Source organism: Simochromis diagramma, unplaced genomic scaffold (genome assembly GCF_900408965.1).
Source record: "Simochromis diagramma unplaced genomic scaffold, fSimDia1.1 OVJJ01000061.1, whole genome shotgun sequence".
NCBI lineage: Eukaryota > Metazoa > Chordata > Actinopteri > Cichliformes > Cichlidae > Simochromis > Simochromis diagramma.
In genome coordinates, this window is record NW_024386945.1 from 2,205,790 (window position 1) to 2,224,182 (window position 18,393).

The 18,393-nt window shown below is 38.6% G+C and overlaps 1 protein-coding gene across 5 annotated transcripts in view; it reads right to left on the reverse strand.

The window, feature by feature from the left end:
- acap3a (ArfGAP with coiled-coil, ankyrin repeat and PH domains 3a) overlaps positions 1-9,086 on the reverse strand; it is a 69,768-nt gene extending 60,682 nt beyond the window's left edge. For 4 of the 5 annotated variants that reach the window (XM_040038212.1, XM_040038211.1, XM_040038209.1 and 1 more), the window contains exon 1: positions 8,873-9,085. In XM_040038212.1, the coding sequence (XP_039894146.1) occupies positions 8,873-8,919 (47 nt within the window). In that variant the 5' untranslated portion in view covers positions 8,920-9,085. Of the gene's footprint in view, positions 1-8,872 lie in introns of all 5 variants that reach the window. The other variant, XM_040038210.1, reaches the window with a different exon arrangement.
- Positions 9,087-18,393: the final 9,307 nt, after the last annotated feature.

Sequence of the window (18,393 nt, forward strand, 5' to 3'; positions counted from 1 at the left end):
AGTGTTGTGAAAAACTCTTTGCCAGTTATCGCAAACACTTGATTACAGTTCTTGCTGCCAAGGGTGACACAACCAGTAATTAGGATTGGGGGGCAATTAGTTTTTAAGACAGGGCCAGGTAGGTTTGGATAGCTACCTGGTTTTTAAATGATGGAATCATCATTTAAAAACTCGGGAAAACCGCTGTAAATTGTTCAATAAGTGTAAAAAAGTGCAAACAGAACCATCACATTCAAAAGTGCTTTATCTGATTTAAACGAATCACTGGAAAGCAAAACAACCTTATTGCAGACTTTGTGTATTCAAATCAAAGTGGCTGTTTAGCATTCATTAAACTAATTTTCCAGTTGCTAAGTGAACTCCAGAAACATTTCTCCTTTTGCGACTTTTCTCCTCCACAAAGCCCCAGAAACTGTTTTTTCTTTTTAAATCTAATTAAGTCTTTCCATTTAAAATTGCTCAATCCATGAACCCCAGCAAAGTTGATCTAAAAATGTGAGCTGTTGTCCACATTTTAAACAAACTGAATCATCCTTTCTCAAGATTTTTACTTTTCAGTCTGTCCAGTTCTTTCTTTATTTTTTAAATATATTGTTGGGGCAGAAAAACTGGAAGAAAGACCAGTGGGATCATATACAGCAAATCAGAGTGGATTCATACCCATGCCTCCACATTTCTCTTTTGGTATATAGGTCGCCTTCTCAACCTGGTAAGCTAAACCAGCACCCAGCTAGTTGGTTTTAAATACATTTGATTTCTGAGCACATCTTAGAAAACAGCTTAAACTGGCTGCTTAGCTTAAAGTTTGGTAACAGTTAACCAGATCCAGTTATTACAAAAGGTCCACAAAGTTTAGCATTTCAGCATTTAATTAGGACATATTTAATTTGCTTAATTTGTCCAGATGCTGCCATGTAGGAACTTCATTTAGCTGTCGCGTAACTGCTATTTCTTGAACTGAGCAGATGTCGAACTTTGAATAACCCAAAATAAGACAACCCACTAACTGGCGATAGTTGTGTTAAGCTGTGAGCTTCCAAGTTGAAATTAAATGGATTTGGTTTGTTTCTTCTGACAAAAGCGGCATGTTTTTATGCTAACTGGCTGCTAGGCACACTTTCGTACTTTGAGCTTAAACAGACACCCAAAAGTGATGCTAATCCTCTCATCTTACTCCTGGACGGAAAGCAAACGAGACCATTAATTCCTTTAATGTGAAGTGAAAGCAATAAAAAAGAGAGAGAAAGAGACAGATGAGAAAAGAGAGGAAGAAAAAGCCACACCGCTGTCCTCACAAATTACGCCGGCCTGTGCTGCAGTACATCCGACAGCTGGAATGCACAGTGTGATTAATCCAACAGGAACGTTATCCAGATTATTTATATTAACTCAAAGTTATACAAACAGCGCTGAGTCACACTGAAGCCCAGGAAGAGCTGAAGGTGAGTAGATGAAACTAATGCATATTTCTCTATTGCTAGTGACACAGGTTACATAAGTTTTCACTGTTTCCCTAAATTTTTTTGGATGTTTCCCGTCATGTTTTTTCTCTTTGCCAACAGTTGAACAAACACATGATCCGGACTGTCTCTGGGCAAATTGGATCCCTTCTCCTGCATATCAGGGGAAAAGTTGATTTTCTCTTGAAAATTGTATGAGACATCTGATATCTGCAGACATAAAGAATTAGCATCAGATGTTCCATAATCCAATCTGTTGGGAAAAACAAATGCCAAGTTGTGAGAGGTTCTGTTGACCCACACTGTGAAGTAAGACCAAAGGCTAGGATTATCAGCATAAAAAGCTGCTCAGTGTCTGTGTGATACTGTGCTTACTGGCCCAGCTCTTGTTTTCCATCTCTCCTGGCCCGCATTAGTCATTGCTTTTGCCACGGGTTGCGCAAGGAATACTAATCTCAATTTACTACAACTCATCCATCATTTAGTTGCCACAGTGCTGATTCAATGTCTGCGGCGCAGCACGGTCAACCTGCGGAAACACCGGGCGGCTGATCTGAAAGCGAATCGAGAGGAACTGAGCAGCTGTGAGGTCGGGCTATTAGATTTCATTGCACTTGATAAACTGTCCGTGCTCTTGGTCTCTCCTGGCCGTGCAAGCGGCTCTGGGCCTTTGTAATCTCTCGGGACAGATCAGCACAGCACTCGGTATGCGGCGCCCTGCTTTTCACGGCTCTTTGTGTGCACAGTGTGTGAAACGTCTTGCTTTTCATTAAAATGAAATGAGGGGGACAGACGAGCGGCCTCCTTCGACACAAAAGGCACAAAAGGGGTGACATCATCTCTGCATCACAAATAGGTTTTACCAGGGATTCAATTCCATTTACACAAATCATCAATTAACTTTCAGGATTTAGACGCAGAAATAGTCTAACTTAGGTATGCAAGAGGGGTTGGCAACCTTTACTATCAAAGGAGAATTTGGGCAACATTGTAGCCAAAAAATAAGAATCAAAAACCAGAATCAAACGCATATTTATCCTTTTTAATATATACTATTGAGGTCTGTACCATCAGGTGGCTTTGACGTGCAATTCAGTTGGTGAAATATTCACTTTCTCCTTTGACTCAATGTGTGACGAGCAAGAGGCAGGTCTGACTGCGAAACCACACCCTCAGTGTCACCAGCTAATAGGCAGGTGATTGACAAATTACCCTCCTCTCTTTCTTTCCTTACTAAATATAAAGTCTTGAGCAGTCAGTCAAGTTCAAAAGAGACCCATTCAGCTGCTGTGTGACCTTTTCTTTTTCACAGGTTGTCATTAGCTGCCTGACAGCGAGACATCCAATCACAGAGTAACAGAGCATCCCTCCGGCTTATCCACCACGGCACCAACACTGCGTCAAGTTCAAGGACTGTGTGCTCGTATTTGGCTTATCTCCACCTCTCACAGTAACACTGCTATCCAACTCCCAGTGTGAGAAGGCATCATCAGTTTTAATTTGCCCATCTTTATATTCATCGAATGGTCTGAACTGGTGAAAGAGATCTAACATAAAGAGACCTCCATCGGAACATTTAACTTTAAATTTAAAACCAAAGCTTTTAATACCACAAGGAAAACAAAATTAAGCTCCCTCTGTAATAATAAAACAACTTTGAGCTTTTCTTCAATAAAGCAAAAAAGGTGATCTCAGGTCACCGGCAAGCGCTGCAAAAGCAGTCCGTCTCCTGAGCTCTGTCTTACAGATGTGTTTATCTGCTGCTTTTGTGTTTGCAGAGACATATTTCTCCTTTAATAATCCACCTTCCTGCGGCTGCTCTCCTGATGCTTTGGAGCATGCAAGAGCTCTTCATCTGGTCTCATTTTAAAAAGATAAAAGCCTCTCCAGCTAATAGCGCTGCACATTCTCAACAGGAGGGCAGCAACGATGCAATTATAAAGCCATATTTCCCTGTGTATCATCAGATCTGTTTTTGATGACACCATTTGGATATTAAGCCTGCAGGTGTGTCACCTCGATGTTGAGTTTTTGAGCGGGCAAAATGTGGGGCAATCCCTGATTAAGACACGCATCCAACCTACTGCTCTGTGCTGACTTAATCCACTGTCATTTTCATTACCTGCAACACGCAGAGCTGCTGCCCTTAACAAGACGGTGAAAAAAGCTGAAAGCAAACATCACTGAGCTTTCTCGACATGTGAATCAAGCGCATAGACTTAAAATTAGAACAGCAGAACCAACTTACATTAATGCTGGGGAAGCTGGCAGAAAAGGATCTAATGTACGACTCTCACAGGGAAGTCATTAAACTGAACTTCATGTTTCCACATGAGCATAAATATACAATAAGATACACAAGAGACGATGTAAATGAATAATAAACTAAGGTTGTGTTAGGAAATGGAACTGACGGGGAGCAGGTGGTTATCAGTGAAGTTTTTTTGTTTTTTTTCCTTTTACAATTATGGCGCGTTCCCCACCCTCGATTGGCCGGGAGTCACCATTCTGGGAGGAGCACTCTTGGCTGAGCACAAAGGCCACTGACACAGATTCAAGATGGAAGCAGGTCAGTCGGAAATAGAGCAGAAGCAACAAGACCATGCCGGAGAAATCCCTTCCAGCAGCTGGAGACGTAGAAACACAAGCTTGCAAAACACAAAGATGATCCGTCACAGTCGTGAACCGAGACGCCTGGATTCATCGTGACACAGAGCATTTAAGATGATTCTGATACCATTAAGAATTTAAAAAACCTTGCAATTATAAAGATTTATTAATTCATGACAGAGCAGCAAGAGCAGACCCAGATATTTTAAAATCAGGGTGTTGAAAGGGTCTTTTACACACGAATCAGTATGCATCAGGAATATCAATCAAACACCAGCTGAAGAAGCAGAGCTGGTGATACATTAAAAGCCATTGGTGACAATTACTTTCATTTAACTTGCTGACTAATTTCTCAATTAGCCATCTGTTCTCTAAAATGACAAAGGAACTGTGATCATTTACTGTATAAATAAGCTGTTATAATTGAGCACAACTCAACACGACATCTTCAAACGCATCAAATCTGGGACATAAAGCAAAGGCTTATGACAGCTAAGATCAAGGACTGACTAAAAACTAATGAGCAAAGCTCTACATGGGCTAACACCAACCTAACATGCATGTCTTCAGACTGTGTGAGGAAGAGAAACTAGACAGGCATGTGGAGAACAAGCAAACTCCAGCTCCAGCTCCTTTTTTAAAATATATTGCATAAAAGCAGTGAAGCTTTAGTGCACTGGATGTAAATTTGCATGCAGTTACTACACTGTGGAGTCTTCATTATCCTTAGAATCAAATCCAAATCACTGAGAACTTGTTGCTCAGACTATAAAAGGATCTGCTAAACAATGTTTTATTATTTACTAAAATCTCTACTAAACCGAGGCAGTTAATTCTAAAAGACTGTGACATCCTCTCTCCCCTTATCCCGTCATCTGACTGTGTCACGCATTCATCTGTTCACTCGTTTTCTCACAGACGCTATGAGACTCAGAAGCAGGGAGCGCCACAGGTCACTGGCCTTGGATTCCCCGCCTGCCGGGGCTCTCTGCTCTGCTGTGACTCAAAGCAAGCCCCTCATCACGACAGCAGCCTTGTCTCAGCTCGCCGCCCCCAGCTGTTGACATGGGAGGGGAAGAAGGATCATCTGGACTCTTTGCCCTGGGCCATTCTGACGCAGAGAAAAGAGTCTGTTTCTCAGCGGAAGCAAGAATCTTGCTGGACAATGGTCATATTTTTCTGAAGGACTGGGAGCTCACTGGAACGGACGCGCCAAAAAACCCGCCAAATCGCAAAACAGCCATTAATGAAACATCCTTTAAGCTTTCGGTAAACTTCTTAAGACTAAAGGATGTGTTAACTGTAAGAGTCCTAATGTTGATTTTTCCTAAAAGTTCAACTAATGTCTGACATTTAGAAAGTCGAGTTAAATAATCACCAAAATATTTGCGATTATCATTTCTGCCATCGTCAAACAGTCGTAATGCGTGAGAAATACTGGGATCAAATTTCTTTTGTGAAAAGAATAAAGGAACGCTCATGTGTTTGACTCTCAGCTCTCTCAGTCTGTGACGTCAGACTAACACATCAGTGAGGAGAAAACAGCTCAAACGTTGCTCATTGCCAGTAACATGCCAGAGTAAACACAAACAGAGGGCCTCGTGCTGCAGTGCAATCCTCACAGACCGGTCCAGATGTGTAGAGCATCGCTGGCTGCAGTCTCACATCTGTCCTGAGAGTGAAGGCACCATTTGTCAAAGAGATTTTAATTCTTCATATTATTTGATGAAATCAAAACTATGTGATATTTGTGTCTGATAGGACTTTCAGATGTGTCATGTTGGGTGATTATAAACACATAAATGTGTGATTAGGAACATTCACAGCTTTACGCCTTCACCAGTGTAGGTGCCAGGTATAAACAAACAACAGCATCTGAAAACTGTGAGTGAGATAACAGCTGTACAGGCTGTAATGGTCTCCATCTTTTCATCTGTCACTTTGCCTCATGCAGTCCAGAAATAAAGAGGGAGGCTATCATCAAGGTTGAGATGGTTTGGACATGTGCAGAGGAAATATAGTGGACAAAGGATGTTGGATATGGAGCTGCCAGGCAGAGGGAAAGGAGGAAAACTTGGATGATGTGAAGGAGGGCATGCAGAGGGTCGTTGTGACAGAGGAAGATGTTAGTGAGAGTGAGTTGGAGACAGATGATTCTCACTGATTCACCCTTTAAGAGAGATGCTGAAAGAAAAAGAAAGCTGCACCAAGTTTGCATGATATGTTTTTCTTATTCTAAACTGGCAATTTTTGTGATTTGTGATTTCCACATCATGTTTGCATTTAAACCTGTTTAAATAACAGATTTAAACACAAAAATTGAAGTTTGATCCATCATTCGTCCAATCAACCCACTGCCTTAAATGTCCAAACCATTTCACCCTCGCTTCTCTAACTTTGTCTTGTAAAATGTACAAAAGCAACCTGTTTTGGTCTTTGAAACTAATTACCAACCTCAACCCACCTTCAACAAAGAAAGAAAGAACAAACTGGTCTCCTCGTGTCGGTTGTCCACAAACCAGAACATTCTGTGACAGTGGTTACGTACATCTTTTGTATACAGTCTATGTATGTATTTCAGGTTAGGCTACTTTTCTTGCAAGTGTGAAAACAGCACATTAAAGTGGAAGAAGAAGAACCTGACTGTCTGCAGTTTTTGCTCCACTAGCTAATCCATTAATAAGTCATCCAACCTTGAGCTGGGAAACCGAGAAGGCAGCCAAGTGTCAGAGATAATACTTCAAAACTTATTTCCTGCATGATTTTACACGTGTGGGAGGCAGGAATGAATCACGCAAGTCCCAAATGTAAAAAAGACCCGATTTCCCTGCTGCTTCCTCCCAGTCATCCACCTCCAGGGTTGTTACATAACACAGCATACTGTAGCTCCGCTTTTAGCTCCACAAAAGAGCCGTTTGAATGGTGTCTGAAAACACTGTTACAGGCTTCAGCGCCTGCGAGAACATACGTTTACTTTACTTCTTTCAGCATCTCTTCTAGTCATTTAAACATCCTGGGCAGCAGATAAAAGACTCTCCACGCACTGTAAACTGGAGGACGGCTCACTTATGAGAACATCTCTCTGCAGCAGGAAAGGAAAATCTGAAAATCTGTGCAGCATAAAAAGGGGAGGAGGTACATTTTCACTCCATATCGGCAGATAGGAGATAACTTTATCCACCCATTCATGACCCAGTGAGGCTTCTCCGAGCTCTGAATAATGAGGACGGTGGCTGTTTAACATGCAGCTTGTCTCGCTGTGGCCTCGCCGCACTGCTTTGCATATGAAACGAGGAGGGAGAAGGTCGTGATGTGCCTTCCTCCGGCTCCAGATGGGAGTCATTAAGGTGCTGCTGCCAAGTCGGGAAGTCTTTGATTTGGAAGCAGAGATTTTATCTCAGGGAGCAAACAGTAAAGTTCAGTGAAGTATATTCACTGTAGTAGACTTTTAAGGTACTTTAAATGAGAATTTCCATTTCAGAAGGAAGTGCTGCACATTATCAGAGAGATTTCGCAATAAGCTTTTAAATCACAGCATACTCTATGGCAAAGAATCCCCGTTATTACAGCTGAGGCCCATAACAATAAAAATTTATTTATTTATTTAAGCAGATTAGATAGGATTACACAAAAGTTGAAGAAGTTAGTCTGTGCAACTATTTGGTTTTTTGCTTAGCACCTTTTAACTACCCATCCTCTTTTTGCACCTTTTTCTATAGTCTGACTTCACATTTTTGAAAATCTAGCACAAAAGAAAATCAGATCACATCATGTTCCTGCATCATGTCCCACATAGCCTTGTTACATACGAGCAACAGAAATTCAACAAGTTGCATTCATTAAAAAAATCTGCAAGAGACAAACTAACTCTGCAGGATTAAAATATACCCAGTACCTAACTTTTGACTGCATTTGCCTGATTTCAGCTTGCACTGTTTTTACTTTGATGCACTGGTACTTCATCTCTGAGTATGTCTACGGTAAGTATCTTTCAGCACTGCACTGGAGGGGGAAATGACCCTGATTCCCCTCCCCACCTGACCGGCTCTTGACTCTGTTGGAAGCACAGGACCAGGTTTAGATGTGGGTGTAGAAAATTCCTTACTTATTTATGTAACCTTTGGAGGACCCCTGTCAGGGGCTTTGGCATAGTCTGTGTGGAAACCTTCAGTTTCCTCTGATCCAGGGATCCCCTACACAATCAGACAATCTATTCGATCATTTACCTGATTGCTGTAGTGAACGTTTGCTGCTTTTCCTTCTCTTATAAGAAAATTAAACTATTTCAGACCAGTAATCAGCTAATGGGAACATAAATGGGAAGGAGCTCATTCATTATGGAAATCAGTACAGATGATGCCAGGCTCTTGATTAATTCTCGAAAGCTTCGCAGTATTTCCCCTAAAAATATTTAATTGCTTCAGGGGCGGGATAATGATATCTTAGATGTCAAATGGATGCTAATGAATTGAAAACTGGGGCTGTGAGCTCAGATATCAGGAGCTTCAGAGTCAGCCCATGTGACAACTCATGTGGCTGCGTTGCTCATCGTTATCATCGTGCTTACTGTAAGAAACGATGCTGGAAAAAATGCGCACAGTCTGAATGACGCTCCAAACTGGGATTGTAATCTAGCATGTACCAAATAAAAGTGCTGATCACTGTGACAACCAGCGTGGCGCATTTTAATCTGAGAAAACACATGTTACGATTTAGGGGGGGAAACACCAGCAAATATGGATAGAATTAATGCGTTCAACAGTTCAAGGAGACATTTAGGATACTGAGTTCTCTGCTCTCACCTAAACCGAGGGGAATCTTTAATGCAGTCCTCAAAATCCACCGTCATCTTGGACTGGATTGGAGTTTTCCACGAGGTTAAAACACGGATTTCATCTCCTGGGAGGATTAAAGTAGAGATGCAAGTTAGTCCACAGCGATCCTGTCTGCGTCTCCTGCTCCTGCAGCAGACCGTAGCTCGCTGACTCGCTCAGTCCTGCTCTGCTGATCCGGAGCCGCTTCACTCAGTACTAAACCCGTTGATGCCTTCAGTGGCTCCTCACAAACTCGGATTTTAGAGCTTCAAGGTGCTGAAAAACACAGTCACTCGGTTTTCATATAGAACGAGTGCTTTAATTTAAACTTGGGGTACTACTTAAATATAAAATATTATTATTATTATTATTATCAAATATAATAATAAGAATAATTAGTAAAATTAGTAGTTGTAGTAGCGGAGGGAATGTTTCAACCAACGTTGAAAGGAGGAAGGGCAATGATTTGTTCTTATCTCCTAATTTTGATTTGCTTACATACAACTGGCAACAAAAAAATGAACAAAAAAAGACTTTTTCTTCAGTTTCAGTTGTTTTCAGTGGCAGAAATAGGCTTCCATAAATTGCTAATAGTGGAAATTATAAGTCATCATGCTCATGCAAGTCATATCTGGTAACCACTATGCATATTTATTGAATTATATTTATATTATTATCTTAAATTCAGAAAGTCACATGAATACAAACAGATAAATGTAGCAGATTCAAAAGTGAAATATTTGCTGATAGAAGAAATTTAAAAAATTAAAATAAAGAAATTAAAATGTAATCACATGGTGCACCACTAGAGGAAATGCACAGTACTTTCCACCACTGTGAATAGTTGCAGCTTTTAATTATTTTTCAGATTTTCTGTAATCTAAAAATAAAATTCTATGTAAATGAGAACTTATAGCTACAGAGGTGAGACTGACTCAGCATCACCGATCTACAGCATCATATTCATGTAACAATGAATTCTTTTACTTGGTCTTCTCACTTTAGGTAACATAAAGTCCTGTAGTGCAAAATTCTTTATTAGGTTTTAGTAGCAATATTTGCTGCTAAGCTCAGTTTTCACAAAAATTCAGTATCAGTTCAATTGCAAACTGTTGATGCAGTAAAATATCTACACAGAACTTTTTTCCATGAAAGAAGAAGCCTCAAGGCTATTAGGTCTGAACACCATGCAATAGCTCTGAAGTTCATCATATCACAGTCAGAGGTTTATAGTAGATAGTAACAACACTGTTAAATTAAGGAAGTAGCATTACCAAAATGTAGGTACAAATTTTTATGTAACGCGAAATAGTGGTTTCATGGCTGAAAAAAATAACCACCAGAGTTTTGTAGAGAATAACAGATTGTCTAAGGAGATGTACCCAATTTCCAAGTATATGTTTTTCTTTTCTTTCATTCTTTCTTTCTTTCTTTCTTTCTTTCTTTCTTTCTTTCTTTCAATATCAAAATGTAAATGTTACAGTAAATTTGAAGTTTTGACAGCTGTACAATATTGTTTCAACAGCAATTCGTAACAGCTTTACTATGTCCGGTGTAACTTGAAAGCAACATCGCTGACGTCACATTCCAACTTGAATTGAATGAACTAGACAACAATACACCGGCCAAAAAGATTGCAACATTTTCATTATATTTCTATTAAAAGAAAAAAAAGAAAAAAAAGAAAAACGGAAAAAAAGAAACATTGAAATATGTAGGTAAGTGTAGTACCTAATAAAAATGATAATGTTCATCTTATTCCAGTTCTTAAATTTCCACAAAATCCCAAATGTTGGGGTACTTTTAAACACTATCTAACAAAACTAGCTTAAATAAAGCAAAATAGAACATGAGAAAGTAGAACATGAGAAAACAAAATAGCTTAAAAAAATTAAAACAATTACAAAAAAAGAAAGGAGTTAATTTTTTAAAAACAATCTTTAATTAAATAATTACAAATATAAAGTAAAATGTATTCAAACAGGAGTTCAGTAATTCAAATCTAAAGAAAATATGATAAAGATAAACACAAGTTAAAAATACATAATAATAATAATAATAATAATAATAATGATAATAATGATGGTAATAAAGAGCTCCGTAAGTAAAAAATATAAATAACATAAACTAAAAATAAAAAAGCATACATAGTGAAGTAAAATAGATCATTAAATAATAAAGCAAAATAAAACAGAACATATCTGCGTTACTAACTGTAGTGCAGAAAAAGTGCACAGCAAATGTTAGATGACATTACAGTGGATATTACAGTGCAATGGAATGTAAAGTCTTGTGGCCAGTGCAATAAATAAAAATAAAAATAAAAGAAGATTTTTTTTAAAAACTGATAGTCCTGTGTTATATGTATATTCATCAGAGAATTGGGATGAAAGTATTTTTATATTCTCTGGTGAGCAGATGGTGAATAAGCAAACGCCCACAGTAGGTTTGGTTATAATTTCTCTTAACTTCCACACTTTTGATGAATTATGGTTTGTTTTCATATCAACTAATCATATTTTGTCAAAGCTGCAAAATCTATATCATGTAAATTCAAAAGAGCACTTTACAATGGCCTTTAATCCTGTATCCCACAACTTCGTTTTTCCCATGCAGCTCTTAAATGACTCTCTGTTAAGTACTTCCACTTCCTAAGCAAGCCTATTATAAATGCACAGGAAATGGGAAAGCTTGGAGAAAGAGCGCCTGTTTGGGATTTCTCTGCAGGTTTTCACTAAGCACCATTGTTCCTCCTATCCTGGCTTTAAAAAGGCTGCCGCTCAGGCCATGAATGGAGATGATCTCACTCTTGGGAAGAAATGGCATCATCTTTTAGCAGGAATGACAGAGACATCAGCCTTTGAAAAATATTTAATACTTTCATTGGCTGGTCTTCAAGCACTTTGGTTCAGAATGAAATACTACTGTATGCATTGCCATGAACTTCAGAACAGACATTTATATTCTCCATATAAAGAATCCTACTGCTTTTGGCAGTCCACTGCCTATTCATGTGTTATAATCATGACATTACCATTTTTATTGATTGAGTAAATCACATGCATGAAGCCCCCACCCCCCAAACAAAGAATATATATATATATATATATATGATGGTCCTTTGACTTTCCAGCTAGAAGCATGTGTTTCCATTTATCTTGTGGAAAATCTGCTCTATAAAAACTAAAGATGTAACAATAGTCACATTCCCCACACTGACTGGTGACTCTTTGACTTTTTGTTTAGTAAGACAAGTAATTAATTGAACGAACTTTTACCTCAAATTTTTCTCATAATTGGACTGGTACCACAGTTTTAAAGATATTCTTGGTCATCTCAACAGGTGATCCAGGTGATATATATAAAAATATGTATTTTTTTTGCCCCCCCCCCCCTTTTTTTTCTTTGCCCTTCATCACTATTCCTCTTCCCCGCTGTCTTTGTTTCCCTCCCTCCCCCCGTCATGTCTGTCCCGTCTGTCCCGTCTGTAACAACTGAAAATAAAATTAAATAAATAAATTTAAAAAATAAATAAAAAAACTAGTTTGTCCAATATTTTAAAAAGTAGATATCTAAAAGGACATTTAGCTGCACGTCACATAGCAGGAACATGCATTTAGCCATGTAGACATAGTCAAGATGACCTGCCGAGGTCTCAACTGAGCATCAGAATTGGGAAGAGAGGTGATTTGAGTGCCTTTGAACATGGCATTGTTGTTGTTTCTTTTGCCTTGTAAATTTTGAATTTTTACTTTTTATGTAAAGCTTACTTCGTCCATCATGCTTATGAATATGATTATTGATTTTATCTTCTACTTCAGCTTGAGTAAAGAAGATTTCATGGTTCACGAAAGTCCTCATCAACTTTGTCTCAGTTTTCTCAGTCCTTGCCTTACCCCCGAGCTCCTTTTACTAATCTGAGATCAAAGCACTCCCCTCCTTCTGAAGCTGTTGAGTCAGCAGTTGGCTGATCCCAAAATGCAGACTGCTGGAGAAACTTAACAGCAAACTTGGTAGCACATATATTTTCTAGACTGTTCTGGGTTTTATTATAACATCACATGATCTTGGTAGGTGATGCATATGAGCACAGGCTTTCCTTTGAAAAAGTGTGATGAAGTAATAAGTACAAATTTAGGAAAATATGCTTATTAAAGTTCTGTACTAGCTGGATGAGAGGATATCCCTATTAAATGTTATTAAATATTAAGTAATAGCAGCAGGTGCTTAGCCTCAGCTCAGTTTCCTTAAGGTCAAACACAGAAAACAAACTGAGCACGTATGAGGGATTTTGTATGGGAATCAAAAATGCACCTAGATGGTAGCAGTTGGTTGGTTTCTCTCTTAGTGCCACCATGAAGTTCAGATTTTGTTAAGGTTCATCACTGAAATTAATTAAAATGTTCACGCTGCACCATTATTAGATTCAATTTTAAATTTGTTGTGTATTTTACAATAGCTTATACAATAAATTAAATAATGAACATTATGATGACCATGATAACTCAGACTCTAAGTTTTTATATTTACATTTTTTAAAGCTTTTTCATGTTTAGTACATATACTTTTGTGCAACCAAGTGCAACCACAATTGTGTGTTGCACTCGAGGCTAAGTTATCTTCTTTGGTTTCTTAGTGTTTTAGCTCATTAGCTAGGTAGTATGAGTAAATGTACACCACTAAATAATGTATTTATTTATTTATTTATTTATATTGTTGTCCATTGGTGAAATATTTGATTAGGTACCCAAAAATTTCAACTTACTGAGAAGTAACTCAAAAATTAAAGATACATGGCAAGTTAAAATTTTGACATAAACTAGCAGAGATTTTGAGATTTTCAGTACCTTTTTTAAGTAGTAGAAACAAACATCCATACATCTACTACCATCATCAAGACAAACTTATTTAGATTATCTATAGAATACTAACCTACATTGGACATTAATTGTGACTACCTGCTAAATATTAACATGCTAGGACGTTTATGTTAGCAAACCATGTTTTCTAAGATATAACCTTGTATTGAAACAGTGGTTGGGAGACTAACTGTTTTCTATATCTTTACACTAAAGCTCAATACCTATCAGTACTTAATTCTAATTTTAGATATTAAACAACTTAGACATCTTCTTATGGTGCAACCTCAAAATCAAAGGCTAATTTCGCATATGCTAATTAACAAATTTATCCTCACTCACTGAACTTTAGCAATGAGCACAGTGATATTATCTTAAATATTTATATATTGTTTTAGTTAGCATGCTAACTAGGTCAGAAGCTGTCCTGAATTAAAAATGAATTCATATTAAAGGGGAAAAAACAAACAGAAATCAGTAAAAGTGATAATGGCATGGTCTTCAGAACTGACAGTTTGCTAACCAAGCATGCTAACATTAGCTGACTTAGCACACCACTGTTTTTATATAAATATAGTGACTTCAGGTTCCAAAGAAACTCTAACATAGTGACTGTGCAGAAATGTTGCCTATGTCCCTGTTTTACATAGAGTTGAAGAATTTGTCATCATATTTTCTCATCATTATTTCTTTGTGCAATGCACCAGTACCACTGGCATCAAAGTATGCCAAGAGCATGATGCTACTGCCACCATGTCTGACAGCTGGTAAAGTGTCCTTAGGTTTGAAACCTCCAACATTATTCCTCCAAGCATGCTTCTTGTCTGGGCCAGATAGCTCAGTCTTGTTCTCACTGTAAAGCTTTACTACGGAAAGTACTTGGCACAAATTTAGTTGTCCTTAAAGGTGTTGATTTTGGCCTAACTTTTTGGTCAGACCTTGGCAAAGTGGTGACACATCTCGATGTTAGGATCTGCATGTGGCAGGGCGTGGTCTGTGGCGCCACTGTGGGGAGGCTGACACACCTGAGCGGCATCAACAATTACGCCTCACCTGCATTTAAGAAGATTGAACTGAGTCCTGTTGCTGTTGTTGTTGTTGGTGTGTGACTGACAGCTGAAAAACTGTGGCCAAGTACTGTTGAAACAGCAACCAAACCGATCTGAATAAGCTATAATCTTATGAAACCTTCATAACCCAAAAAACAAGAGCAATAAAACCTCTAAAACCTTTAAAATAGGGCAAAGGCACCAAATTTTGCCCCGCAGTTGTCCAAGCTATTTTCATCAGACGTGACTCTCTTCATGTTTTTTTCTGTCCCACTGAAACTACATGGTTCTAACCATTATTTTCCACAGGTCTTGTTAGCCCCAGATAAAATGAGCAGGGACAACACCAGGATGCCCGCAGCGGTAAGCTTTCAATGGCTGTACCTTTATATTTTAATTAGAGTTATGAAAGTGGTATTGACCTTAATCTAAGATAAGTGCATTTTCCAAAATGTCAAACTCTTCTTTTATGATTTGGATGATGAGATTTATGGGCAGATTACAAGCCATCATATCAGTAGTAGACTCTTCATGTTTCATCTCCCGTTGCCAACTCTGTGTGGCATGTACCGGGAGCAGGGATGAGTCCTGCCTCTGTGCAGGGAGGCAGGGAGCCGTCGGCTCCCATTTTTGCTTCCATCGCAGACTCGCTCTTTGCAGACATAAGCACCGCTGCGGCATCTCCAGGAGAGACATGTGGGTCTCTGGGATGCTGACCTACTTTTTCTCCCCTTTTTTGGTCTGCTGGAGAGAGTCTCTCTGCTGAGCACACAGCTTGTAACACTACAGATGAGACATGTACAAATGCCGCATGGATGTTTTGTATTATGCATGCATATCTTCTCAGCGCACTTACTTAAAATTTTAAATTCATTTTAATCTTGCACTAGAAATGCTGTGCTCATACTAATTGCGTACTGGCATGATGTATAATACAGTATTTGTGTGTTACTGTCATCTGGCTTCTTTATCCAGCGTAAAAAGAAAGAGGTTAAAACTGAAATTTTGCAGTTTGATATTTTAGGCAAAATGTCGACATTTTCTTCAAATTAGACATAAAGATTGATAGTATGCTTACATTTGTATGGGGGGAAAAAGCCAGAAAATATGATAAAAAAAAATCGGTGGCACTGGCTGCCCCTGAAATATTACCCAGAGAGCCAATCAGCAGCTGAATTGTAAAACATGTGGTGAGTTCTGCTGTATTTTTGACCTTTCCGTAAGTCATCGTATGTATTGTGAATTATCGTGGCATTTTTTTAGTGTTGTCATCAGATGAGCACAGACATAGATTGTGTTAACGCTCAGGATCGAGCTTTTAATAAAGCTGTGAAACTAAAACCTTGGAGGAAAATACAACCCTCTTAAGTCTCATTTAACGCAATGTCAGCAAAACCTTTTAGGCATGTTTTTATCTGACTTGACAGGTGATTTCATATATACAGTTGTTATGTCCCAGTGAGCACTGAACTTACAGGGAAGGCAGATATGTGACATATGACCTTTGTGAGTTTGAGGTGCTCTTTGCCAGAAGCTGTTTACAGTCACTCTGAGATCACTGCTGACTTATTTAACAGTCCTGCCAATGCACATTAACCCGGGAACTTGACATCTCATCCTGAGTGCTTCTCTCTGTCACCTCTAGATGTGAGACACCTCCCTGCATGTGTTCAAATCCATCGCTGTTGTTCAGGTAAAATACCACGGAAGATATTCTGGATTTGCTTTATTTTTAGACTGTTCTCTATTAAGTTCACGATGACCTATAAATGTGGATCATTTACAACCCACTCAAGAATTATATTACAAATTTATGGACACGAACAAGACAAAGCCAAAGATTCGTCTACGACACTCTTCAATGCAGCACATTGGGCATATATAGATACTAAATATGAATAGATATAAAATACAATGAAGACCAACAATGTTCAAGATAAACCCTGATTACATTGTGATGTTTCTGTACTTAAAGGCTACTTTAAATTTAGTCTTATTCCTATTCACGTCATGGTCTACAGCTTTTGTTGGGTCATTTTGAGCTTTCTGTTGGGACTGCTTAGTTCATAGTTCTAGTTTCTATTCTCTAGACTCTGTTTAGATTTAACTTCGTGCTACTTCTGTAAACCAGTTGTAGGGGGATGCGAATTAGTCACTTGATTTGTTGATGTTTCTTAACATACTCCAGAGAACATTAAAAATAAACTAAAGCTATCACAAGACCGATTTAAAAAATCGGTAAGACTCTCTACATAAAAAGATGTTTATGAATTGTTTTAAAGTGGACATGAAAAACTACATTACTAATCTCTGGCTCTCTTCCACAGCATATCTTTATCCTGTCTTCCTTCTCTCACCCCAACTGGTCAGGCAGATGGCCCCGCCCCTCTCTGAGCCTGGTTCTGCCGGAGGTTTCTTCCTGTCAAAAAGGAGTTTTTCCTTCCCACTGTCGCAAAAGTGCTTGCACATTAGGGGTCATATGATTTTTGGGTTATTCTCTGTATGTATTATTGTAGGGTCTACCTTACAACACAAAGTGCCTTGAGGTGACTTTTGTTGTGATTTGGCGCTATATAAATAAAACTGAATGAACTGAATGTATTAATGACTAATTTACACCACGGAGCTCAGCTCTCAAAAACTGATATGGATGTGATACTGTTCATGTTGCTGGATTTAGGAAATAAGTGCTTAAAATTAAAGTTTTAAGAACATGTTTAGCTCCATCTTCTGTCAGGACAGAACATGACATCGTGGGTTGGTTGTGGTCAGTAGACTTATATTAGTTTATGTTAGCTGACTAGTAACAGAAAATAAGGACACTAAAACTAAAAATCACTCTACGGGGATCACTTTTGTATTCAATTCAATTCAATTTTATTTATATAGCACCAAATCACAACAACAGTCACCTCAAGGCGCTTTATATTGTACAGTAGATCCTACAATAATAGATACAGAGAAAAACCCACCAATTATATGACCCCCTATGAGCAAGCACTTTGGCAACAGTGGGAAGGAAAAACTCTCTTTTTAACAGGAAGAAACCTCCGGCTCAGGCAGAACCATCTGCTGTGACCAGTTGGGGTGATATAACCAAAGTTGAAATGGGGTGGTACATTCCTGTAATACCAATATATATCATAAGATGGTGCAGTGAGTCAAAGTAATCTTTATTTAACCACATACATGATTAAGAGCAGTTTGGGTATAGGTTCAAAATTAGATATTAGGAGTTAAAAGAACAGCAGCAAACACCTGGAAACAGTTAAATACACCCACTGGTAAAACACTGCCTTCTGCTGGTGAAAGTTTGAGTGGCGTTTTGCAGAGGGTGATTACAAAAAGTACCTTTAAGAACATAGCATACTCAAAAACAGAGTTTCAGTGAGTAATTAGACGATTTGACCTTGGTTCTATTGCATGTTAATCGTCTTAGGGTAAGCCTAATTGCTTAAGGAATCACAGGCTTTACAGTGCAAAGCCCTTTAGTTCTGCAGCTTTTCATCTACTGCAGTCTGTTGTTCCTGTCAGTGATTCCCCGTGAGGGAGAGAGTGACAGGATATCATTACTAGAGGAGAAGGTGAGTGTTGGGTCAGG